We start from the raw sequence: 26623 nt of genomic DNA, 5'->3' as shown, positions 1-26623 counted from the left end.
ATGAACTTTCCCACCAAAATTCAGATTTGTGACCAACGAACTTTCCTGCCTCAATCCCCTTCCTTCCTGAAGAAACTATCCACCTCAAACCCCAGCCAATCAGGTTTCAAAACCCACTAGACAAACTACAGACCTCACAGCATACTCTGAAGAAAGCCACACAGCATGATAGCTGAAATGCCGGTTCCACTTATTGAAACGCAGCAAGGCAACAACTGCAACAATCATGATGCCAGCCACAGAAGCCTAAGAGAACATCAAAGGGGAAAGTCCTAGCCAGCCTACGAGCAACGTCAGGAAAGGACAAGTCTTCAGTGGAGATGGTACTGGTGGAAAAACATTTGCATACAACTTATGCAACAGTACTCCTCTGACTAGTATCGAGGGCCCCATGATGACTCCGGCTCAAAAAATAGCTGAATGGATGTTTGAGAATATAGAAAAGCATTTGTGGCCTAAAAAAATCAATTCCTTAGGCATAGGGGCCAAGTATTGATGGGTGGCAGGGGAGGCTTCCTGCCCTGAATACGGTCAATTCCAACTACAACTCTATCATGGATAGTACAGACAGTCTTGGAGTGCCAGATCTCCAGATACTCAGAGACAAAGGGAAGTGCTGAAAGAAAGATCACTTGATGCGCCAAGAGGAGTGAAGGCATTCTTTGTTATAATCTCCTAGCTGACTCTGCCTAGAAGAATGCTGATAACACCAGATTTAGCCTTGCATGGGACTAGATATCCTCCATGGCTCTCTGAAAGTTAATGCCAATGGCTCTGGCCTGGAACTCTAGAGACAGGTGTCTGAGCATGGAATGGAGAGCTCCTAAATGATGTCATTTTGGATGATGCAGAACCTTCTGTACCTCCTTGCTGTTAAACCATACGTCAAAACGCTGCACTGATGATTCAGAATTTCAATGCAACTCTCTTTAAAATTCTTCCTTGACAGAGGAGCAAAGGAAGAGAAGCATCTGTTTGGCATAGCTTGACCACTAGCAGTATGGTTCTGAGGACCTCATTTTGAGTTTTCAATGTCAGATTTGATGAGTTGAACTTTTGTTCACTAGCAAGGAAAACAAAAAGCTTGACCTTTTAAACCCAAACGTTGAGTGATGTCCTGGCACAGATGCCATACACCTTAATTATCATGGCCCTTTACCAGATACCAGCAGCAAACCTACATTCCTACAGATCTCTACCATAGTCCCTGCTACCCATACCTGTTAATCTCTACTTTACTTCTCACAACACCTCTCCTGTAAACCTATAGTTCCTCCACTTCCCTTTCCTTTCCTACTCACCCACTTCCTAAGTTACTCACACTAAAGACATTAGCTGCAGAAGACCATTGGCTAACATATGTGAACAGGTTCCATTGCAGTGCTGTCCCTTACACCTCACATGTAAACATCCTGATTGGAAAGGAAACCTGTGAGGAAGGAAGGACCACAGTGATACCACAATGACTCACAGCTACTGCCACTGTGTTCTGGCACGTGGACCAAGAACTGCCCCATGTATTTCCCAGCTTTGAAGATGACGGCATATGTAGAGATAAGGATCTGATGAGAGTGAAGAGGGTGGAAGCCTGCTGCAAAGGAGGCAAATTGATGAATTTCCAGCATTTATATTTTTGGTTCAAAGGTTCTGCCCACCACTGGCCTCCTTTAATTTGTCAGGGCAGCCAAATACCAATCAATTGACAAACATACAGAGACAATATATTGTCCAACTTTTTCACTTTCAGACTTTGATCTGTTAACATAATTTCATGATCCATAAGCCTCCTTGTGTAATAAAGCCCTTGATCTGACCAAGGTATTAGCTAATTCAAAACCATATAATTAGCATAAGTTCTAGAACATATTACCATTCAATTGTTTACCTTTTTTGTTGACCAGTTGAACATTAGCACCTTTTTTGAGCAAAAAATGAACACAGTCAAGCCTACAACTTTCGATTGCTCTCATCAGCGGTGTTGCTCCATTCATTGCAGGTGCATCTACTTTTGCTCCATGCATGATCAGAAGTTCAGCAATGTCTTGATGACCTGCATGGCAGGCATGGTGTAAAGGAGTCCATTCAAAATTATCAGTTGCGTTTACATTAGCACTAAGAAGAAAAATATTGGGACATAAAATGATTATTCATAAGCTTATCAGGTCTTTAGAAGTCAATATACTAGAAATGAAGGTTGATTGTTATTTATATAATCCATCCCTACCGGGAGAATTTTTCTATTTTATAAGACCCATCTAGTTATGTACTCTGCCTTGACTTCCAAATTAGGTGGAATAGTAAATTGTCTATAAACAATAAAGTCACTAAGGAGTGGGGGGAGAGCATCCACGGGAATTTTGTGATAAGCAGAGATAGCTGGCTTTTGATTGATTCTCTAAGGAATATTGGGGCTGAATTCATTTGCTTTCATACCCGGGTTGAAAGAACCAGAGTGGGGCCTACTTGAATAGCTGGTTATGTTTGCTTGCTGAAAATCTGCAAGGAGTTACAGGGTTTGCAGGTAATACAGAGAGAGTTTCTCTTAGTCAGCTCCTAACGTCTCTTTCACCTTTGCTATGAGGCTAGGGAGGCCAGAGGGATTTTAGGAGATCTAAATATTTCATATTTTTGTATGCGACTTGAGAGACTGTATATCCTGATTTTGCATTGATCCTGAACATATTATTTGTCACCTACTACCATTTTACAATAAACACTTTTTCAATTTGGATATGCTAATATGTGAAGGGTAAATTAGTTTTTACCAGCTAATTTTCTTTCCTTGAGTCCTTCCAGATCAGTGCTTGGGGTTTGTGCTGTCCTGCCAACAGGTGGAGACTGAGAACAAATAAGCTGTAATGTTATCACTTAAGAACCCTGTGCAACTCCCTGGCTAGTAAGCATTTATATTATAATAAAGCAGTAGAGCAAAGGTAATTAAAAAGAAAAAAAAAACTCCTCTAGAAACTAATGAAGTACTCACCAGAGAACAACTAACGACAAATATACTGCCCTGCAAAGTCAGATGGAAGTTTACTTATGCTCAAAAATAAGTTAAGTGCTTATCAGTAATCTAGGAAGTATAGAAGTATATTGGACTTCTGCATAGTCCCTTCAGGATCCCCACTATTTCAGAGGCAAAAGGCAGTAGGCTAACTGCAGAAAAAACAAGCAAAACATGTTTTTCCATTTTCCCATAAATCAGCCAGAATGAACATACTCTCGTCTGCCATTGCTGGACAGTACATCAAACTGGAATAATGAACAAACTAAATTCAAATCTTTATACTTCATGAGATAGAAAATAAACTTAAGCTATGAACATAGGTAAATTCTGGTCTGCTTGGGAGGAACTCAAGGAAAGAAAATTAGAAGATAAGAACTAATTTACCCTCCTTTATCATCCCATCAGACCAGTTCAAACAATTATGACAGGCACCCACCAGTGTGTTTTGTTGATTGTTTTAAAGGTACATTTAATTACTACATGAAATCTAAGGAATAGAGCATTTGAACCCATCCTTTCTTAAGACTCCTGAGGTAGGCCATGTGCCTGAAACATGATTCGTGTCGAGTCTTTGGATGATTTTATTAAAGCTGTATATATTTTTTAACATCATCTAATTAATCTTTTTTATGTCACCTTCGCTGTGTTTGTGACTTTTGTGCCCTATGAAGCTCCTTGTTCTTCTGTTTTTTGTCTATCATTTTCCTTCAGCCATGGTGCCTAACTTTTGTGCCCCAAAAATGGAAGAGCATTTCTTTTTATCATACAGTGTTGCCATAAAACAAAACACACAAATGGCCCTGCATGGAGGCTAGTCTGACAGAGAAACTAAAGTCAACAAAAACAAAGACTTTCTGAAGTAGCCTTTTTAACCAGCATAGCGGGAAAATAATGACCAAAGAACCACTAAATATTTTTTTTAATTAAACTAGAAAAAACCCCTAGATTGCTTTCTACCTGCAGGCTAAAGGAGGGCCTGGCACCGACCATGGAAAACCCACTTTTTTCAGTGATACTGCAGCCAGCTTGACAGCCTCTCTCAATCAGATCCAGCATCTTTCCCTCCCTTTGCCCCCCCTTCCAGGTCCTTTACTTGCCCCCGAGTCATTGGCTGGCAGGCAGTAGAAATTAAGAGAGTCTGCTCTGCTGGCCACAGGCCCTTCTTCCTGCCATATCCCACCTATGGGAACAGGAAGTTACTTCACAAGAGGCAGGACGCGGCAGGAAGAAGGACCCATGACTGGCAGAGCAGTCTCTCGCGATCATGCTACCTGCTAGTCAATGACTTTACTTTTGATTGATGGTACGTGGGGGGGAGCAACGGCAGTGGGGCCATTAAGATTGTTTGCCCTGGGCCTGGCTTTGTCTTTCGGCAGCTCTGAGACTTTGAAATACTAACTGGCCAGGGGGTTACAAGGAGTTCTTAAGCGATGACATCACAGCTCAGTAGCTCTCAATCTTCACCTGCCGGCAGGACTGCACAAACCCAAGAATCTGGACTGTCTGATTAGACAAAAAGGAAGCTTTTCTTTTTGAAAGACTGTACTACAGATCTTCTGGGGCACAGAAGCAGATGCTTCCCCAATGAAGAATCTACTCAGGACTCTAATGAGTTGTCAGCTGTAAACAGTGCACCCTTCTACCAAATGGATTGTCTGTAAAAGGGAATTAAAGTAGTAACACTGCAATGTCCACCTGATCCTACTACAAAAGGATAAACATAAATATCTAAGGCTTGATTTATCCAAGGTCTCAAAAACCTTCATAAATCAGGCACTAATCTGTACACAAACTGGCATGTTAACATACATTAGCTAAATGGATGTAACAAGAACAGTACATCAAGCTTTCATGTCCGATGTAATAAGATAACAAAATGTACATGACAGGTAGCATTTGCTTGGCCACAGGGAAACAACCCCCCCCCCCCCCCCCCCCCCCAAAACCGTCTAGCACAGTTTAACTTACAAGGAAGAAAGACCTCAGAAGTCAGTGGTACCTAACATTATTGACACTATATTTTGGATGTGGCTATGTTTATTGCCATTAAGACTCCAATATCATTTATTAGTCTTAAAAACCTCCTTTATTTTAATTTTTTTGTGATTTATACCTTTTAGCATGCAATATTACAAGTGAGAATTAAAAAATAGCAAGAGTATTTATCTTTACTGAACAACCAAAGACCCAACAGAGGCACCATTTCACCCTCCAGCTTCTTCAGGGGACAAAATCCATTTATGCTTATCAAAGTTATGTTCATTTATCTAAAAATAATAATCATTTATTAATAATGAATACAATCAATTCACCCAAAGAACTGGCTAAACTATTCAACTCACAATCTTCTCTTGAAGTGGCTCATCTCAGCAAAATGCCCTACTTAAAACAGCACCCATATTCATCATGGATGCCAGTGTTAAACAAACCAATCATTCTGATTTAACATTAAAATGTTATGGACGTGTTTACACCTAATGGCATCACTGACATATTCCTCAATACGGTTAGCAAGAAAAAAAGCAAGCCAAGTAAAGTTGAAGGCTTTATTTACTATTTTGGCTCCTAGGTTTTATACATACACGCCTGACATGGCCATGTTTCACCAAAGAGTCATTCCAGTTGCTAGTACAAGCTTTGGATCTTAAGCTTGATTATTGCAATATTATATATCTTGGTTGCTCGACATATCTATTGAGATGACTTAGAACCGTCCAAAATACAGCAATTCACCTTATATGTGGCTTAGGTAGATTCGATAGAGTTTCCTCATGTTATGAAGTACTCCATTCGTTGCCAGTAGACGCTGGGATTCTTTTTAAGCTTTGCTGCTTTGTCTATAAGATTTTGAAGGGAATGGCTCCTTGTTATATGTATTCAATGATAAATGTACTGACTTTAGGTAAGGTACTCGTAATAATTTAAACTTACCTGTCCCCTCTTATAGAGGCTTATGTTCAAAGAAATATTTTACAGCATTGCTCTTTTACCAGGCCTCTCAAATCTGGAACCTTTTGCCAACTTTGGTGAAATCTCAATCAAGTTATTTAGTTTTTCATAAGCTTTTAAAAACAAATTTATTTAGAAAATATATGCTTTTTAGTTGGATATCGAGGTCATGTTTTTTATTATATGTAAATTTATTTTACTTATTGTGAGCTCCCAGTTTTGTAGACTGGTTATATTTTGAATTGTAATCTACTCCTAACCTAATTCTAGGTGTTGAGGGGAATATAACATTAACCAGTAGGTGTAAAAGTCCAAACTGGTAAAAACCGTATCTCTGACCTGGGTTTTCATATAGTGAGACCCAGGTCAGAGTTACAGGTTTTACCAGTTTGGTGAAGTTTGGACTTTTACACCTACTAGTATCCATTTGCCCCCGAAGCAGCCATGTCAGGCATGTATGTGTAAAACCTGGGAATCAAATATACTGAATGACAATAAATTATTACTATGGTTGTTCAGTAGTGCTCTTGCTACTTTCTTATTCTCACTTGTAATTTTGCACGCAAAGGGTGGAAATAACAAAAACATAAAACAAAGGAGGTTTTTAAGCCCAATGAACAACATTGGAGTTTTAATGGCAAGAAACAGTCACGTCCAATATAGTGACAATAATGTTATACCACTGACTGAGGAGGTCTTTTCCTCCTTGTAAGCTAAACTGTGCTAGAGTTTTTTTTTTTGTCATTGTGTCTAATTTGACATCTCTAGGTGCATCAGCACAATAAAGACAGTACAACTACATTAACACTGCTGCACTGAGCATTTTAATTTTCTCCATGTTAACTGGAACAAAGTGAAAGGACCAATTAGCAAGGAAAACAGCTCATCACTCCCAGCAAAGAACAAAGATGGACCTCTTGGTCCTGAAATTCCCATAACCTCCCCCCTTCTCCACTACCTCCCAAGTTCAAAAATGGCCTTCTTTGTTATTTGTAGCATTTTTATACAGAGTTCAGAGTCGTAGAAACATAGAAAAATGAAGGCAGATAAAGACCATATGGCCTTTCCAGTCTGCCCATCCTTGCCATCTAATATTTATTTGTTACATTTGTATCCCACATTTTCCCACTTATTTGTAGGCTCAATGTTGCTTACATTATCCGGAGAGGCGTTAGCAGACTCCGGTGTTAACAAAAACAAGGTGATGTTGTGGTAAGAGAGAGTTCATAGAGATCCCATGTACTTGTCTCAAGCTTTCTTGAATTCAGATACAATTTTTGTCTTCATTCCATGAATTCACCACCATTTCCAGGAAGAAGTATTTCCTCAGGTTCCTTATTCTGTCCCTTTTCACCTTCACCCTATGCCCCCTCAATCCAGACCTTCCTTTCAATTAAGACTCACTCAATGTGCATTTATGTCACAGAGGTATTTAATTGTCTCTATCATATCTCCCACCTTTCCTCCAAAGTACACATATTGAGATCTTTTAGTCTGTCTTCATACAATTTATGACAAAGAGCACTGACCATTTTAGTAGCCGCCCTCTCAACAGACTCCATCCTGTTTATAGCTTTTAGAAGAAGTGGTCTCCAGAATTGTATACCATAATCTAAATGAGATCTCATCAGAGTCTTATACAGGGGTATCATCGCCTCCTTTTCCTACTAGCCATTCCTCTCCCTATGCACAAAAGTTCTCTATTCCCTAAACTGTAGGGTTTCTGCAGGCAAAATGAATGACCTTGCATTTTTTTTTTGCATTAAATCTTAACTGCCAAACACTGGACCATTCTTTTTTTAGGCCTCTTCTCTTCTTATCCACACCATTAGGAGTATCTACCCTATTGCAGATTTCGGTATCATCCACAGATAGGCAAATATTAAGCCCTCCAGCAATATTGCTTATAAAAATGCTAAAGAGACCCAACCTAAGAATCAAACTTTGTGGCACACCAATGGTAACATCCCTTTCCTCAGAGTGAGTTCATTTACCACTAACCTCTGTCGCCTTCCACTCACCAGTTTCGGTCCCATACAAAGGCCACTCTCAGTCTCTTCATCCTCTCTTTGGAACTATGTGAAAGGCTATACTAAAATCTGAATACACCGCTCTCCCTTGATCGAATTCTCTGGTCATTCAGTAAAAGAAACTAAACAGATTTGTCTGACAAAACTTGCCTCTAGTGAAACTTTGCTGCCTCTGGTTCTGTAATCCATTGGATTACAGAAACCTTATTGTTCTCTGTTTTAAAAGTGTTTCCATTAATTTACTTACCACAGAAGTTAGACTTACTGGCCTGTAGTTCTCAACCTCCTCCTTACTTCTGCCTTTGTGGAGAGAGATCTCATCCACCCTTCTCCAGTCCTCTAGGACCACTCCCAAATCTAGAGAAGCATTGAAAAGATTAGCCAGTGGAGCCGCCAGAACTTTCCTAAATTCCTTCAATACTCTCTGATGTATGTCATCCAGCCCCATTGCTTTGTCCACCTTTAGTTTAACTAGCTCCTCACAAACATTCCTCTGAAAATTGTTCAGGGTCTACCACACCTCCATTCCTGTTCATGTTGGTTTTCAGCAGTCCTACTCCTGGCCCTTTAGCCTCTGTTATTTAAGGAAGGTGGAAGGTTGGGGGTTTGGGTGTCACGTATACACAGCAGGAACCTGGGTTTGTGAGCCCTTGGGCCGAGGAGCAGCAGCGGCAGGAGAATCACCCCAACACCAGATAAAGCAGACCGGAACTGGAACACAGTGGACTGGAGTAAGGCTTCACCTACACTTGGCCACCTTTCACCAAGAGTTGAGCTCTGGGCTTCAGGAGGCCAGTAGGACTTGCAGGACAAGGCAGGACACAGCAGCAGGCTGACAAATAACAGGAACACTAGAAACACGCTGGGTTCCAGGAAAAACAGCAGGCAAACGAACAATCCAGAAACAAGCCGAGTCAGGGCAGGCTGTAGACGAAAAGCACAAAGGCACTGCAACACTTCACACCAAAGGAACGCCTCTGAAGAACCCTGTTGCAAGGCAACTAAGAACCTAACCAGGTGGTTAATAAAGGCAGGTCACAAGGGAGTTCACCAGGTATGGGTGCTGCTTGGTTCCAAAAAACTCCCAAAACAATCTGGAGAGCTGGAAGATCCGGACCGGACCAGCATATCTTCTGGCACACGGGAAACGGTAAACCATCACTTCGCAGCATTCCCCAGGTCTAAACCCCGGGGACTGAGGTGACTGCGAGCCAGGGACCTGGGCACAACCGTGACAGTAATCCCTCCCTTAAGGCCTCCCCGGGCTTCTCGGGAGGTCTGGGTTTCCCTCGATCTTCTGGGTGAAATCAGCTGGCATGATAAGGTAGTCTTCCAATGTCCATATCCTTAGGCGCCGGCCGGGAGCTGGCCAGTTGAGGGCGAGACTGGGCTTTGTTTACCAAGCGGTGTTGAGTGCCTGGCACTGGAGTGGAGCTACAGGCCATGGTTTGCTGCGAACTAGTCTTTTGATTCTTAGATATCCGGCGCTCCGGATTGTCCTGAAGCTTAGGTCCTGGGGTCGACCTCTTACGTAAAGTGCAGGATCCCTGGCCCCAAGGAGGCGTCTCAGCAGTCCTGTTGGTCAGATCTGGAGACCTGGGCCCGTTACCGGATTCCACTTGGCACTGGCTGATCGGGGGTAAGGCACATGCACAGGTCATCCCCCTTGTAAAAGTCTTAGAGTCCTGAGAGTCACTAATGTCCGTCCATGCATCTGAATCCTGGTCCAACTGTTCGCCGACCACACTATCGGTGTCAGGGATGAAACAAAGTTTTCGGCACGACTTGCCCCAGTCCACGATCACACCTTTACCCCAGTCTAGGACCGGGTTGTGTCTCTGTAACCAGGGAAGACCTAAAATGATGGGTTGTACTGCTGAAGGAAGGACATATAGAGAGATATCCTCCCGGTGATCGCCAATCTGTAGGCCCACAGGCACCGTTTGAGTATTTACATAGCCTTGGATACTACCATACACCGAAAAAAGCGGGATGGTCTTAGGTAGTTCTTGTGTAGGAATGTTCAGTTGCTGGACTAGAGATGCGGTTATAAAGCTTCCACTTGCCCCAGAATCCAAAAAGACCTCAGTATGCTCCTGTTTATGACCTAGGTCAAGAACCGCTGGCATGAGAAACTGAGTGCGCAGAAGGTTAGAGGATTGGCTTACTACTGTTCCTGCAGTTAATCCTGGCCCTAAAGAGCCGGGTTTCTGTGGGCAGTTGACCGCGTAGTGTCCCGTCTCACCACAGTACAAGCAGAGGTTGAGGGTCCGACGTCGCTGTCTTTCTTGACTTGTGAGAGGGGTATGACCTAATTGCATGGGTTCTGCCGGTGGTTGCGGGGGAATCTCCCGTGTACGAGGAGCTGGTGGTAGCCCTTGTTGACTCGGCGTCTTCATACCTATCCTTTCAAAGGAACGCCGTTCTTTGCCCCGCTCCTGAAATCGAATATCAATCCTAGTACACAGTTTAATCAGGTCATCCAGCCTGGTGGGAAGTTCGCATCCGGCCAGCTCATCCTTAATCTGCGGTGCCAGCCCCTGCCAGAAGGTTGCGAGCAGACTTTCATTATTCCAGTCCAATTCAGAGGCCAAGGTGCGGAACCTAATCACGTAGTCCCCTAAGGTCTGGGTTCCCTGTTTGAGTCTCAGGAGTGCAGAAGTAGCTGAAGTAACCTTCCCTGGTTCTTCAAACACTCGTTTGAAGTGCTCCATGAAGCCCCGGAAATCCTGAAGTACCGGATCGTTCTTTTCCCAAAGCGGGGACGCCCAATCTAAGGCTTGGCCGGACATCAGGGACATTATATAAGCTATCCGGGTTCTCTCCGTAGGAAAATCTTGGGCCTGGAGCTCAAAAATTATTTTACACTGGTTAAGAAACCCTCTACAGCCCTTGGGATTACCATCATATCTAGGACGTGACTTTAGACGGATTCCTGATGTGGCCGGAGCTCTCACTGGTGCTAAACCAGAGGTGTCTGCTGTGGCCCCCATAGAGGCCGCCATCAGTCGCTCTAGCTGCTCCATACGTGCTCCCAATGTATGAAGTATTCTGGCATTTTTTTTTGTTACATTTGTACCCCGCGCTTTCCCACTCATGGCAGGCTCAATGCGGTAGGCAATGGAGGGTTAAGTGACTTGCCCAGAGTCACAAGGAGCTGCCTGTGCCGGGAATTGAACTCAGTTCCTCAGTTCCCCAGGACCAAAGTCCACCACCCTAACCACTAGGCCACTCCTCCACTCCTGCAGTGCCTGCGTAAGGGATGATACCTCCGAGCTCATGGCCTTGCAAACTGTCACGTATACACAGCAGGAACCTGGGTTTGTGAGCCCTTGGGCCACTGCCGAGGAGCAGCAGCGGCAGGAGAATCACCCCAACACCAGATAAGGCAGACCGGAACTGGAGTACAGTGGACTGGAGTAAGGCTTCACCTACACTTGGCCACCTTTCACCAAGAGTTGAGCTCTGGGCTTCAGGCGGCCGGTAGGACTTGCAGGACAAGGCAGGACACAGCAGCAGGCTGACAAATAACAGGAACACTAGAAACACGCTGGGTTCCAGGAAAAACAGCAGGCAAACGAACAATCCAGAAACAAGCCGGGTCAGGGCAGGCTGTAGACAGAAGAATAGTCCAATAAACAATCCGGGTCTGGGCAGGCAGCAGGCAGAAGAATAGTCCAATAAACAATCCGGGTCTGGGCAGGCGGCGGTCAGAAGAATAGTCCAAAAAACAAGCAGAATAAAAGTCACCAACATGAAAAACACAAAGGCACTGCAACACTTCACACCAAAGGAACGCCTCTGAAGAACCCTGTTGCAAGGCAACTAAGAACCTTACCAGGTGGTTAATAAAGGCAGGTCACAAGGGAGTTCACCAGGTATGGGTGCTGCTTGGTTCCAAAAAACTCCCAAAACAATCTGGAGAGCTGGAAGATCCGGACCGGACCGGACCGGACCAGCATATCTTTTGGCACACGGGAAACGGTAAACCATCACTTCGCAGCATTCCCCAGGTCTAAACCCCGGGGACTGAGGTGACTGCGAGCCAGGGACTTGGGAACAACCGTGACATTGGGGCCAGAGACTCTCATTAACGCAGCTCATGTAAGGCTGCTAAATTAACTTCTGAGGTAGTTAACTTTGCAATGTGAAGCTGACTACATTATTATAAATTAAATCTAAACACAGAACAGAAATATTTAAGCAATTCTGACTTATCCTTCTCGGCTTCTACGTATTCCTCCACCTTGAGTTTCACAATGCCACTTCTGCACATCCTTCTATCACTAGCATATCTAAAAAATGTCTGGTTCCCCTCCCCCCCCCCCCCCCCCCCCCAATTTTTTTTTACCATAGTGGCTATTTTTTCCTCCATTTGCCTATTTGCTTTCCTGACTACTTTATCAGCTTCCCTTAGCTTTTCCAGATATTGTTTCCTATTGTTTTTCATCCCATACGGTTTTCTCATCCAGTTGATGAGTTTTTACGTTGGGGTTTTTTCTCCATTCTCTCTTTAACAGAACCTATGATAGTATTCTACTCCCACTTATGCAAGGGATTGACAATATTTTTGCAGAGTTCTTTGCTGGGAGATTTGAGGTTCGTTTTGTTAAGATTCAATAGTCTTAAGGGTGAATCTATTTGTTTTTCACCAATTTAAAAGGACACCTCCATACTATCAGTATATACAAGAGTCAAACTCCTCTATTTGGGTTGATGACTGCTAATATGCAATCAAATAATCCAGGGAGGCTGTGGCCAGGCACTGATGTGCTGCTGTATCTTCAGAGAGGAATCCATGCTGCTGCCTCTCTCCTGCAAAGTGCCTCACGTGGTGATCCATATTAGCTGTGGTTCTAACTGTGGGATGGCCACCACCTGAGCTGATAACCAACTTGACATTCCACAAACAAAATCAAATGCAAATTTCACAGACTAACACCGTATTAGTGGATGAGAGCAGAAAAACCAACTAGATCGTCCATTTGTTCAGTTATTCCTGCCCACAATGCTAAAGATATACAGGATATATCATTCTTATCTTCCTCCACTGTACTCCACACAATAGCTGATCATGCATATTTTTTTCCAGTTAACATTCAGCTTGCACCCTTCCTCTCAAACCCAATGACAAGATTGCACAATAATCCAAACTGCCACCAACTCCACTGTGAGATCCAGCTCCGAGCTTCGTGCAATCTTTCCAAATGATGCCCCAATACCACTAACCTACCACATCCAAAGTAGCCAACATGCAAGACAGATCCAGCTACCTTGATATCCCACATTTCAGCTAGATTTCTAGTTTTACTTCAGTGGTTTTCAAACCTGTCCAGGAGAACACTAGGCAGGCAGTTTTTCAGGATATCTACAATAAATATGGAGAAGATAAATCTGCATGCAAGAAACCAGTATATGCAAATGTCTCATGATATTCATTGTGGATACCCTGAAAACCTGTTAAATAGACCACACTTAAATTCCGCTACCTCTTTGGGTTTTTTTTTAATGCATTAAGTGGAGGATTAGCCTAATGGTTATTGCTGTGGGCTAAGAACCAGGGAAGCCCAGTTCAAATCTTACTTTGGCTCCTTGTGATCTTGAACAAGCCACTTCCTCCATTGTCTCAGGAATGTAACTCACCTTAAACTACAACTAAAAAAGGCATGAGCTAAATCCAAAAAATTAAGAATCCTATGGCCAGAACCCCATGCCTTCTTTAAATTTAATATTATTGCTAACATATAATGCCACTCCCCTTCCCTTTCTTCCTAACCTATCTTTCCTGTACATATTATAGCCCTGTATGACTATGGTTCTCCGTGTACATGACAGCCACTAAATCCAAATCAACCTCTTCCATCACAGCCTCTAGAAACAGAATTTTATTTCCCATACTACTGGCTGTCCCTTCTTCTCATTTGTGTAGAAGTATTTAATGTTTCACTTACCTGAGGGCTTATACTTACCTGGGGGCTTTGATCATCCAGCCCCAACGATTCTAGTTTAAAGCTCTCTCTAGTAGGTTAGCCAGTCTTCCTTTCTGTGATTGATGGACACCATCTATAATGCCTTTGTGTCGCTCCATGGTGCGACCGCACCTCAAATACTGTGTTCAATTCTGGTTGCCATATCTCAAAAAAGATATAGTGGAATTAGAAAAGGTGCAGAGAAGGGCGATGAAGGGCGACGAAAATGATAAAGGGGATGGGACAACTTCCCTATGAGGAAAGGCTAAAGCGGATAGGGCTCTTCAGCTTGGAGAAAAGGCGGCTATGAGAAGATATGATAGAGGTCTATAAAATAATGAGTGGAGTTGAACGGGTAGATGTGAAGCGTCTGTTCACGCTTTCCAAAAATACTAGGACTAGGGGGCATGCGATGAAGCTACAATGCCGTAAATTTAAAACGAATCAGAGAAAATTTTTCTTCACTCAACGTGTAATTAAACTCTGGAATTCACTGCCAGAGAATGTGGTAAAGGCAGTTAGCTTAGCAGAGTTTAAAAAAGGTTTGGACGGCTTCCTAAAGGAAAAGTCCAGAGACCATTATTAAATGGACTTGTGGAAAATCCACTATTTCTGGGATAAGCAGTATAAAATGTTTTGTACTTTTTGGGGATCTTACCAGGTATTTATGATCTGGATTGGCCACTGTTGGAAACAGGATGCTGGGCTTGATGGACCTTTGGTCTTTCCCAGTATGGCAATACTTATGTACTTATCTCTACTCAGCAGCCCTTGGAAAATCATTCCATTGTCCAGGAAGCAGAAATGCTCTCAATGACACCATCCACGTAGGCATGCATTCATTTCCATGATGCAAGCTTCCCTACCTTTGCCTTTACCTTCAGCCGGAAGGATTGACAAAAACATCACCTGTGCACTTGCCTGCTTCACCTTCTCTCTCAGAGCCATGAACTGTATATATATGGCCACCCTTGCTCTCAGTAAAATACAGGTCAATGGCTCAGGCTAAAGAGCTAGGCCTCTGCAAGCAAATGGCTCATAATAAGAGCTAGGCTTCTTAAAATCAGAATCATCTGATACAAAAGAGAGCTAGCCTGTAAAAATCAGAGATCACCTTTGACACAGTTACAAGTGCTGAACTGGCAAGGGTGGGGGCGATCTACTCTATAAACAATCCTGAGATTGGCACCTGCAAGACGTCATAAGCAAGAGTTGCTATGGTTACATAGAGATAGTGCTGGGTCAGCTGCACCCCGGGTGAGAACATCCAAAGGGGGGGCTACAGGAAGGTTTGGGAATATGTGAAGTCATTCTGATCAACTGATAAGGACTAGGAGCCCAGTTGAGACAGCTGGGGTCTATTGAAATGAATAGGGCCAAAATTGTATATAAGCAGCAGTTTGAGGAGTATTAGTTCAGTCGAGACGAGACGAGACGAGACGAGATGAGAAGAAGAAGGGAGACTCCAGAAGGCTAGAGAGAGAGGACGTGCCATGATATGCGGTTCCATTATGTGAATGCTTAACCTACCTGTATTACCATTGGTAAGATTGTAATAAACTATCTTATTATATCTACTACATACTGGGTTCCTTTCTAATTACAAGAGTCCATACTGCCTGACGGTGTAAGCCTGTCATGAGCAGATTCAAAGTTGGGAAAGCTAGATATTTGGAGGGCATATGTAACTTTGCCCAGAGAGATGAGACGGGCCACTGCTTCCGCTGCTGGATTAGCAAAGGCAGATTCGGAGAAAATAAACAGAACTCACTTTTAATATATTCATAGGGGTACCTAGCAGTATCAGAAGGGAATAGCCAACCACCTCTACCTTTTACCTCCTAGTAGTTACTGATCCAGCAATGTTGGGGATTTTGAGCTTTAGCTTCTCCTGTCCACGGGATGCTCTCACCTCCTCTACTTCCAGGGCTGCATACAGTTTTCCAGTATAAGGGCAGATCAAGGCATGATATCGATTCTGTAGTGTCTCATGATCTGTATCCAACTGTTCTCTTTTAACATAGCTTCTTCTTTCCCACTCCTGGATACCTTTGATGCCTCATGAAACATATCATTGATGTATTTCTCATTCTCACACATGCTTCTCTACCTTGCCACCTCCTCTCTCAGTTCTTTCTTGAGAGATTCGTGCAGTCATCATGCACATGGAATCAGCCCCTCTCCTTGGATCACATTTTCTGTCTGCAGAGGCAGAAGCTGTAACTGGGGAAACAGCTTTGGTGACACAATGTTTTCCAGTCATACTTCAGTTGTAGAAGTGTTTGCACCCGTTGAAGGAAAGGAGAAAACAGAAAAAGCCCTACCAAAGCCTTTACCTTTTCCTCAGCTGTCCTGTAGGTTAATAAAAGCAGCTATCCTCTTTTGTGTGAGATCTAACCCTCAGAACTGCGGGGACTTAAAAAGAATGTAATTAGGTCACCTCTCCTTTTGAAACAGAGGTAAACAAGAAATCCTAAAGCAAGCAATGAAACTCATTTTAAAGAGAAAGACAGAGAGGCCTATCTCTGCTATTTGAGGAAGGTGGGAGGTTGGGGGCTTGGAGCCAGAGGCTCTTGTTAAAACAGCACATGTAAGGCTGCTAAATTAACTTCTGAGGTAGTTAACTTTGCAATGTGAAGTTGGCTACATTAGTCTTCATTGATATTTATGTTGGATGATATATCCTGTATTAATGTCTAATGATAATACTTTAATCATTATCTGGAGAAAGAGGGTTAATATGCATGCACGTTCTCATTACTATTAAAACATGGAACATGTTTTGGTAAATTACTTAGGGCCAAGTTTTATAAAATGTTTGAACACATTATGGGGAAAATGTTCAGAAACAGTCGCTGCACAAAGATAAGCGGATGATGTATCTGCTCATATTTATGACATATTTAGGTAGGACAAGAGCCCAACTGAACCCAGGATCTTCAGTTTCTGCCAAAACCGAATCCATGAACAAAACTGGCAGACACCAAAGCTGAAAACGAAACAAGCCGGGCCCTGCCCTCCTGCCTCCACTGTCACCCCACACAACCAGCCTTCCTCCCCCTCCCTCCACACACAGCCTCCCTCCCCCCCCCCCCCATGAACCCACCCAGTCAGCTCTCTCCCCTCCCCAGGCCTACTTCAGGCACCCTGGTGGTCTAGTTGCTCAACCGGGGCAAGAGCAATTCACAGTCATCTTGCACGACCATCTCCGCTCCCAAAATGGCTACTGTGATCTTCAACAGCAGTCTCGTGAGACTGCTGTTGAATGTTTCGGCAGCAGCAGACTGGCTAACCAGGGCCTGTACTAGGGACTCTGGCGCCTCCCTGCAGTCGGTGCCACCCCACCCCCTGCAAACTATCAGTTGGCACCACCCCTCACCCCACCCTGTCCCATAATTTCCTTTCTCTCTTCTCCCTCCCCCATTCTCCCACCTGCCCCCTTTTTCCAAGCCAATTATTTCTTCCACTTCACCTCCCCCCACCCTCATTCCAGCATTTCCTCTCCTTGAATCCTTACCCACTCCACCCACCCCGTCCGGTGTCTTCCTCACCTGCACAATCTAACTTTAAAATGTTTTTTTCTAAGCAGAGGGTTTTTGTCACGGGAGTGATTCAAACATGCTGCTGTCAGCCTCCTCGGTTCTTTCCCTCTGCTGCGGTGTGTCTAAGGTTAACGTATTTTGTCCTCTTAAAAAGAGGACACATGCCCCGCCCATGACCCGCCCTTTCACATCCTCACCATGCCCCTGTCCCGCCCACACCCCGCCCCTTTCACATCCTCGCCCCACCCCCTGTCACATATTCCCCTCCCCTTACTGTCCACTGCCCTCGTGGTCTAGTGACCTCTTCGGGGCAGGAAAGAACCCCCTCTTTCCTGCCCGCAGCACTGCCTTGCCCTGCATCCTTCTCGGTCTCGGCTCGGGATTCAAAATGGCAGCCGAGAGTTGGAGTCTCGCGAGGCCGCAGGGCAAGGACAGGGGGCTCTTTTCTGCCCAAAAGAGGTCACTAGACCACCAGGGCAGATACAGGGCCGGTCCCAGGGTCTCTGGTGCCCCCCTGCAGACTATCAGTTGGCGTCCCCCCCCCCCCCCCCCCCCCCCAGCATCTCCTTTTTCTCTTCTCCCACCATGCTCACAGGTTCCAATCTAATTCATGTTTAATGTGGGATAAAATGCCATAAATAAGTAAATAAACATAAACTTTTAACGTTGAGCACCTGATTCCCAAAGTGGACATATTCCAAACACTAAATTGAAAATAAAATGATGTTTTCTACCTTTGTTGTCTGGTGACTTTGTTTTTCTGTTCCTGCTGGCCCAGTACCTGATTCTGCTGCTATCTATCCTCTTAACTCCGTTTCCAGGGCTTCCTTTCCATTTATTTCTTTACTTTCCTCCTTTCTTCTTCATTTCTTGCCTTACATCCGTAAGTAAAAGCTGGGTCCTCTGCAGACTTGACTGTCCAGTGGATCCAGCTTCTGCCTATTTTCTCCATCGATGTGCAGGTTTTCTCCCTTTTCCCTCATCTCATCTCCTTCCTCTCTCTTCCCTCCCCTCCATCCATGTCCAGCATTTCTTCTCTCTCCCTTCCCCTCCATCCATGTGCATCTCCTTCCTCTGTCTTCCCTCCCCTTCATGCATGTCCAGAATTTCTCCCCTTCATCCATGTGCATCTCCTTCCTGTCTTTCCTTCCCTCCCCTCCATCCATGTCCAACAATTCTCCTCTCTCCCTGCCCTCCCCTGCCCTCCATCCATGTCCAGCAACCCTCTTCTCTCCCCTGCCCTCCACCCACCCATGTCCAGCAACTCTCTTCTCTCCCCTGCCCTCCATCCACCCATGTCCAGCAACCCTTCTCTCCCCTCTAGCCACTCATGTCCAGCAACTCTACTCTCCCCTCCATCCACCTATGTCCAGCAAATCTCCTCTCCCCTGATCTCCCCTCCATCCATGTCCAGCAACCCTCCTCTCCCCTCTAGCCACCCATGTCCAGCAACCCTCCTCTCTCCCCTGCCCTCCCCTCCATCCACCCATGTCCAGCAACCCTCCTCTCCCCTCTAGCCACCCACCAATGTCCAGCAACTCTACTCTCCCCTCCATCCACCTATGTCCAGCAAATCTCCTCACCCCTGAATTCCCCTCCATCCATGTCCAGCAACCCTCCTATCTCCCCTGCCCTGCCCTCTATCCACCCATGTCCAGCAACCCTCCTCTCTCCCCTGCCATCCCCTCTATCCACCCATGTCCAGCAACCCTCCTCTCCCCTGCCCACCATGCATATCCAGCAATTCACTTCTGTCCCCTGCCCCCCTCCATCCATACCCAGCGCGATTCTCCTCTCCCCTGCCTCCACCCATCTGGGCAAGTGGCGCCATGGGTCTCCCCTTCCCTACTATCTGCCCCGCGCTGCCCTAGGGGGTTTAAATCTTTAATTTACCTGCGTCCCAGTGGCAGCCGCGTCATTTCAAAGCCTACCTGTCTCTATTCTTCCCTCCCTTTGTGACGTGAGTTCGTTCCGCAGAGTCCCACTTTCTGACATCATTTCCTCGAGGGCGGTACTCTGAGGGAACGAACTCATGTCATGAAGGAAGGGAAGAATAGAGACGGGCAAGGATTTGAAATGACGTGGCCACCGCTGGGACGGAGGTAAATTAAAGATTTAAACCCCCAAGGGCGGCGTGGGGCAGATAGTAAGGAAGGGAAGGGGAGGGAAGGGGAGGCCTACGGCGCCGCCCGCACAGAAATACGGACAAACGGGCGGGCGGCCAAAACCCCCCGGATGCCCCAGACATGTCCTCAAAAAGAGGACATGTCCGGGGAAATCCGGACATATGGTAACCCTAGGTCTGTCCCACCTCTGAAGCAACTTCCTGTTTCCGCCTGGGCGGACCACGGCAGCAGAGGGAGAGTGCCGAGGAGGCTGAAGGCAGCATGTTTGAATCGCTCCTGCACCAGAAACCTTCTGTTTAAAAAAAAAAAACATTTTTAAGTTAGACTGGGCAGGTGAGGGAGATGCTGGATGGGGGTACAGAGAAGGGGAATGATATGCCAGCACAGTGCACGCCATTTCTGGTACCCCCAAATGTTGGTGCCCCCCGCCATGCATACCCTGCTTACCGCGTTCTGCCGGCCCCGTGGCTAACCTACTGAAGAGGGCTTTAAATTAGAATCATTGGAGCTGGGTAATCAAAGCCCCCCTCCACCAAGTATAAACCATCAAGTAAGTGAAACGTTAAATACCTCTATAAAAATGGGGAAAAGGGGAAACATCTGAAAAGCTGTGTATACCAATGCTTCTAGAATGGAAAATAAGGCTGGAAAGAGGCTGACTTGGATTTAGAGGTGATCATGGAGATGTGGCTCATGGAGAACCATACCTGGGATATAGTTAAACCAGGCTATAATCTGTTCAGGAAGGACAGGGTACAAAGAAAGGGAGAAGGAATGGCATTGCATGTTAAAGATAATATTAAAGTGACAGACTTGCAGGATTTACAGGGTTGGTTAATGTGGAAAGAGGGAACAGAAATTCCATTTACACTGTTGTAGTATATAGGCCTCCTTCACAGGCAGAAGAAGTAGACAGAGATTTAAATGAAGACATTCAAAATATTGCTATGAAAGGGGAAGTACTACTAACAGCCGATTTTAATATGCCAGATGTAGATTGGGTCATCTAGAAGTAGAGAGATCTTGGATTCTCTACAGGGAGATCTGTTCCAGAAAATTGGTAATGGAGCCCGCACAGGATGCAGTCATAATGGACTTAGACTTATGAATGGAGCAAGCGTTTCTGATGTTATAGAAGGTGATCACCTGGCATCCAATGATCATCGGATGATGTGGTTCAATATTAAAACAGGCTTGAAGAATGGTTAATTCAAAAATTAAGGTTCTAGACTTCAAAAACATTAACCCTGTTGAGATGGGAGAATACCTCATGAAGTTGTTAGTTGCATGGAAACATATGGAAGAAGTAGGAAAGCAGTGGGCAACACTATAAGATGCTAGTTTAAGAGCAACAAATCTTTTTGTAAGGAAAGTAAATGAAACTAGGAAAACAAGAAGGCCACGTTGGTTCTCAAAAGTAGTAGCTGAAAAGGGAGAAAAGGTTAGCCTTCATAAACTTGAAGAGATTGCAGAAAGAGGGAAACAAGCAATAATACCTGAAAAAGCTAAGACCGCTGGTAAAGTAGTCAGGAAAACAAAGATGCAGAAGACACACACAAACAGGAATGAAAGTATGGTAGACCCTAAACAACTGGGTTTGGCTTACTAACTCAACTTATTTTAATATATGTTCAAAGGAGCAAGTTTCGATACTGCACATTTAGTTACTACAACCTTTACGACCTCTGACACAGGCGCTGTGCACCGAAACACGGCTCGTGTCGGGTCATTTTTGGAAGATTGTTATCCAAGTTATGTGATTAAAGACACTGTGCCCTGATTTTGAAGGCTCTTGGTGCTTTCTTTTGCTATTTGGATGTTGTTCTGTACTTTGGACCCTCTCTATGCTGTGCTGTATGCCCTGAACAACTGCCAGAGGACTATGTTCATGAGGAGTTAGTTCAACTAAAGGTGGAAAAACAATGGAGCTAAAAAGCATATTTATATGAGAGTACTGATGGAACTTAGCGAAGTTCTAGCAGCTCCACTGTCTGACTTTTTGAATGCTTCTCTACAGTCGGGAGCAGTCCCTGAGGACTGGAGAAGGGCAGATGTGGTCCTTCTCCACAAAAGTGGAAATAAGAAGGAGGTTATGAACTACAGGCTAGTTAGTCTCACTTCTGTGGTAAGTTAATAGCAATCCTTCTAAAACAGAGAATAATAAGGTTTCTGGAATCCAGTGGATTGCAGAATATGAGGCAACATGGTTTTACTAGAGGCAAATCTTGTCAGACAAATCTATACGTTCTTTGGGTAACCAGAGAGATGGATCACGGGAGAGTGCTAGAAGTAGTACTTAGATTCTAGCAAAGCCTTTGACACAGTTCTATATATAGATGGCTTATATAACAAACTGAATAAACTCGGTATTGGCACCGTGACTGACTGGGTAGGAACTGGTTGAGTGGAAGGTAACAAAGGGTAGTGGTAAATGGAGCTCACTCTGAGCAAAGGGGCACTATGAGTGGTGTGCCACAAGGATCGGTTCTTGGCCCAATTCTTTTTACCATTTTTGTAATGGATATTGCTGAAGGGCTGTCTGGTAAGGTCAGGGCAGCTGAGAGGGAGGGCGGGGGGGGGGGGGCAAAATTCCCCAGGAATGGTTCTCCTGCTCCTGTGTGCCACAGAGCAGAGTTATAATGTTAACTGTGCTCTGCTGGCCACAGGTCCTTCTTCCTGTCACATCCTGTCTCCTGTGTAAAGTACTTCTTGTTTGGACATGGCAGGAAGAAGGATCTGTGCAGCAGAGTGGAGCTAGCAGTATTTATTTATATTAAAGCATTTATATCCCACATTTTCCCACTGGTTGTAGGCTCAATGTGGCTTACATAGGCTAAATCAGGAATACAGTACTAATGGCATATTAAAACAGTTCAAACAGTAAATTAAAGTTTGTTATTATATTAAACAGTAGAATAGTAAAGAAAATAGAATCAAGTGTTTCTGGATTATTTGAGACCAAAGAAATTGAACAGTAGAGAAGACAAGCAATTAAGCAGGCCCAGGGGGGGCCTGGAGGGGGGGCAGTGCGCAGACCCAGGGGGGGGGAGGCACATGGGCCCGGGGGGTGTTTGCCCTGGGCCTGGCTTTGTCTCTCAGCAGCCCTGGGTAAGGTTTGCTTCTTTGTGGATGATACCGAAATCTGGGCATCTAAATGGCAGATGACGTTTAATGTGAACAAGTGCAAAGTGATGCACGTGGGAAAGAGGAACCCAAACTATACCTACGTCATGCAAGGTTCAGCATTGGGAGTCACGGACCTACAAAGGGATCTAGGTGTTGTTGTAGATGATACGTTGAAAACTTCTGCTCAATGTGCTGCTGCGGCTAGAAAAGCAAATAGAATGTTGAGTATCATTGGGAAAGGGATTGAAAACAAAAATAAGGATATTATTCTGCCGTTGTATCGTTACATAGTGCGACCGCACCTCGAGTATTGTGTTCAATTCTGGTCGCCGCACCTCAAAAAAGGCATAGTGGAATTGGAAAAGGTGCAGAGAAGGGCGACAAAGATGATACAGGGGATGGGGCAATTTCCCTATCAGGATAGGCTGAAGAGGCTGGGGCTCTTCAGCCTGGAGAAAAGGCGGCTGAGGGGAGATATGATAGAGATCTATAAGATAATGAGTGGAATGAAACGGGTCGCTGTGGATCATCTGTTTAAGCTTTCCAAAAATACTAGGACAAGGGGGCAGGCGATGAAGCTGCAGTGTGGTAAATTTAAAACGAATCTGAGGAAATTTTTCTTCACTCAACGTGTAGTTAAACTCTGGAATTTGCTGCTGGAAAAGGTGGTTAAGGCGGTTAACTTAGCGGACTTCAAAAAAGGGTTGGATGGCTTCCTGGAGGAAAAAGCCGTAGAATGTTATTGAATGGACGAGGGAATAATACAGTATTTCAAGGATGGGCGGGACAAATTGCTTGTTCTTTTGGACGCTGTCGGTGACAGGGTGCTGGGCTCGATGGACCCTTGGTCTGTCCCAGCATGGCAATGCTTATGCACTTATGCAATAGGGTAGACACCCCTGTTGGTTCAGATAACACAAGGAGTGACCTAGCAAAGAATGGTTCAGAATTTGACAGCTTAAATTTAGTACTACAAAATGCAGGGTCATGCATTTGGGCTACAAAAGTCCAAGGGAGCATTAGAGTTTAAAGGGTGAAGTACAGGGGTAAAACATGTAGAAAAGGCGACAGCAAAAGCCAGAAAGATGTTTGGGTGCACTGGGAGACGAATGGCCAGCAGGAGAAAGGAGATGATAATGCCTCTGTATAAGTCTCTGGTGAGACCTCATTTAGAGTACTGTGTACAGCTTGAGACATCATTTAGAGTACTAGCAGGGGCGTAGCCAGACTTCGGCGGGAGGGGGGGTCCAGAGCCCGAGGTGAGGGGACACATTTTAGCCCCCCCCCCGGCGCTGCCGACCCCCCCCCCCCCCCCCCCCCCGCCAACGACCCTCTCGACCCCCCTCCCACCGCCAACCCTCCCCCGCCGCCGCCTACCTTTGCTGGTGGGGGACCCCAATCCTCCGCCAGCCCAGGTCCTCTTCTTCCGGCGCAAGGCTTCGTTCTGTTTCTGAGTCTGACGTCCTGCACGTTGTACATGCAGGATGTCAGACTCACAGAAACAGAACAAAGCCTTGTAGATCAGCCAGCAATGCGGCCGCTGGCTGATCTGCAAGGCTAGCTGATCTGCAAGGCTTTGTTCTGTTTCTGTGAGTCTGACGTCCTGCACGTACAACGTGCAGGACGTCAGAAACAGAACGAAGCCTTGTGCCGGAAGAAGAGGACTTCGTCTGGCAGGGGATGGGGTCCCCCGCCAGCAAAGGTAGCCCACAGCGACGGCGGCGGGGGGGGGAGGTCGAGAGGGTCGTCAGCAAGGGGGGGAGTTCGAGAGGGTCATCGGCAGGGGGGGGGTCCAGGGCCAAATCTATGGGGGCCCAGGCCCCCGTGGTCCCACGTAGCTACACCACTGATACATAGTACTCTAAATGACCTCCTCGGGACCTCACTGCTTGATTTCTGACCCCACCAGTACCGAGTGTTTGAGAACAGACTTTCAGCATGATTTAAGTTAACTGCTCTTGACTATTTCATATTAACACTGCCTTTTGAATTGCAAATGAAAATTGTATTTTTAATTGGGCACTTTGGGGAGGTTTTTCAACCAATGATTACTTTTTAACTGTGTACCCCTAACTTACTTATTTTGCAGTCTGGTTTGACGGACTATGGTTGCCACAGTAGTATGAGTTTTTTTCTTCCCATTTTCAATTTAAATGGTTTATTTATTTAATTAGTGTACCAGTGTGCCAGTTTTTTGATTCACAAACTGGATAAGCCACATGGCCTTTATCTGCCTTCCTTTTTCTATCTTTCTGTGTTTCTATGTTAACCTATAAATTAAACACATATACAAATGACTTTCACATATTAAAAAGTTTTCATGTGCTAATATTCTATCTTTCTGCAGAAATCAACAATTCTGCATTCTACAACTATTTTTTTACCAATAAAATGCTGTTTTCTTTTATACACAATACATATGGGGGGAAAAAAATCAACCATACCCTTTTTGTAGAAGAAATTTTACAATTTCCATGTTTCCATAAGCACACGCAAGTATAAGAGGGGTTTTATAAAACAAATCCTTTACATCGACAGACACTCCTTCTTCGAATGCATTCTTCAGAGAATTTATATCTCCTGCCTTGATAATATAACCAATATTAGAATATGATATTTCTAGTTCTTCCATATACCAGGCTGAGTCATCCTCTAAGGGATTTTCAGCTGGATGATCACGATCAAAGCGAATGGGATCTGTAATACTGCGCAATGATTCAATCATAAAGTATGGAGGACCACCATCTTTCCTGCGAGCAAGTGAAGACTCCGCAATAGTGCAAATTGGCATCAGTATAGCAAATTTGCCTTTTTTCCCCTTCTTGCCTTTCTTGCCTTTTTTCTTTTTGGGCCCATAAGAGGAAACCAAGAAGGCCTTTTGCAAATATTTTGAACCTTTCAGAAATTCTTCGTAGTTGATGGATCCTGCGCGGCCTTTCTCATGAAGCTGTGTAATAGTCTGTATCTGTTCATAGGTTACAGGAGCATTCTGTTCCTGCAGAATGATGGCAAAGTCCTCCTGAGTTATATTTCCACCCCCTTTATCCACTTCTTCAAATGCCGTACGAAGAATGGCTTGGTTTTCAAATGACCAGTCATGCAACTTAATAGCCCATGGTGGATTGGGATTCTTTGCTTCGGCTTTAGAGAATTTAGCAAAGAGGCGTTCCACTTTGCGGAGTTCCTTTCCTGCTGCTTTGAAACCACCTTCCTTTGCAACAGCTCTTGGGGTCTGCTTTAATAAATTCTTCCACATGGGATCACAACCTATGAAATACAACTTCAAGTTACTAGGATTAGCATTAAAAATGAGGCACAAATTTAACAAACAACTTGATTTAAAAGTATTAAACAGCTGCATATTCAAATATTTAATCATGACACACCATAAACCCTCATGTGGAATAATCCAAAAAGCATCATTATGGAGCCCTTTTTCTAAAGGATGTTAAGCCCTAATGGGTGCTTAACACATGAAAAACAGGTTACCACAAAATGCTGTAAAGCAGGCTTGTCCAACCTACAAGCCTACGGGTCACATCCTGGCCCACCAAATGCTTTTTTCTGGCCCTCAGAAGCTTGGCAATTCTTGTGGTGCTTACAGCAGGATTCCTGCTTCCCCACCTTAACGTGGTTAAGCATAAGCCACGCAATGTTGGAAGTTCAACATGAAACCATGAAACCAACCCAGACTTCCAGCACTACATGGCTCAAGCTTGCAGAGAGCCAAGTCATGTGGGGAAGCAGGAATTCCACTGCTTCTTCTGCAGCTGAAGACAGGTGAGGGAAAAGAAACTGGGTGAAGGCTGTACGGGGAGGGGGGCGGATTACATGAGCGAGAGAGACTGGGTGAAGACTTGGGGGGGGGGGTTAC

General features: G+C 44.7%; 1 protein-coding gene across 5 annotated transcripts in view; it reads right to left on the bottom strand.

Annotated features, from left to right (window-relative positions):
- ANKEF1 (ankyrin repeat and EF-hand domain containing 1) overlaps positions 1–26623 on the bottom strand; it is a 95102-nt gene that overhangs the window by 17105 nt on the left and 51374 nt on the right. For all 5 annotated transcript variants that reach the window (XM_030195055.1, XM_030195058.1, XM_030195054.1 and 2 more), the window contains 2 exons: positions 25194–26016; positions 1886–2112 (listed from right to left, as the gene is read on the bottom strand). In XM_030195055.1, the coding sequence (XP_030050915.1) occupies positions 1886–2112; positions 25194–26016 (1050 nt within the window). The remainder of the gene's footprint in view (positions 1–1885; positions 2113–25193; positions 26017–26623) is intronic.

This window comes from Microcaecilia unicolor, chromosome 3 (genome assembly GCF_901765095.1).
Source record: "Microcaecilia unicolor chromosome 3, aMicUni1.1, whole genome shotgun sequence".
Classification (NCBI taxonomy): domain Eukaryota; kingdom Metazoa; phylum Chordata; class Amphibia; order Gymnophiona; family Siphonopidae; genus Microcaecilia; species Microcaecilia unicolor.
Note: the sequence above shows the minus strand (reverse complement) of the source record. Positions and strands in the feature narration are given on the sequence as shown.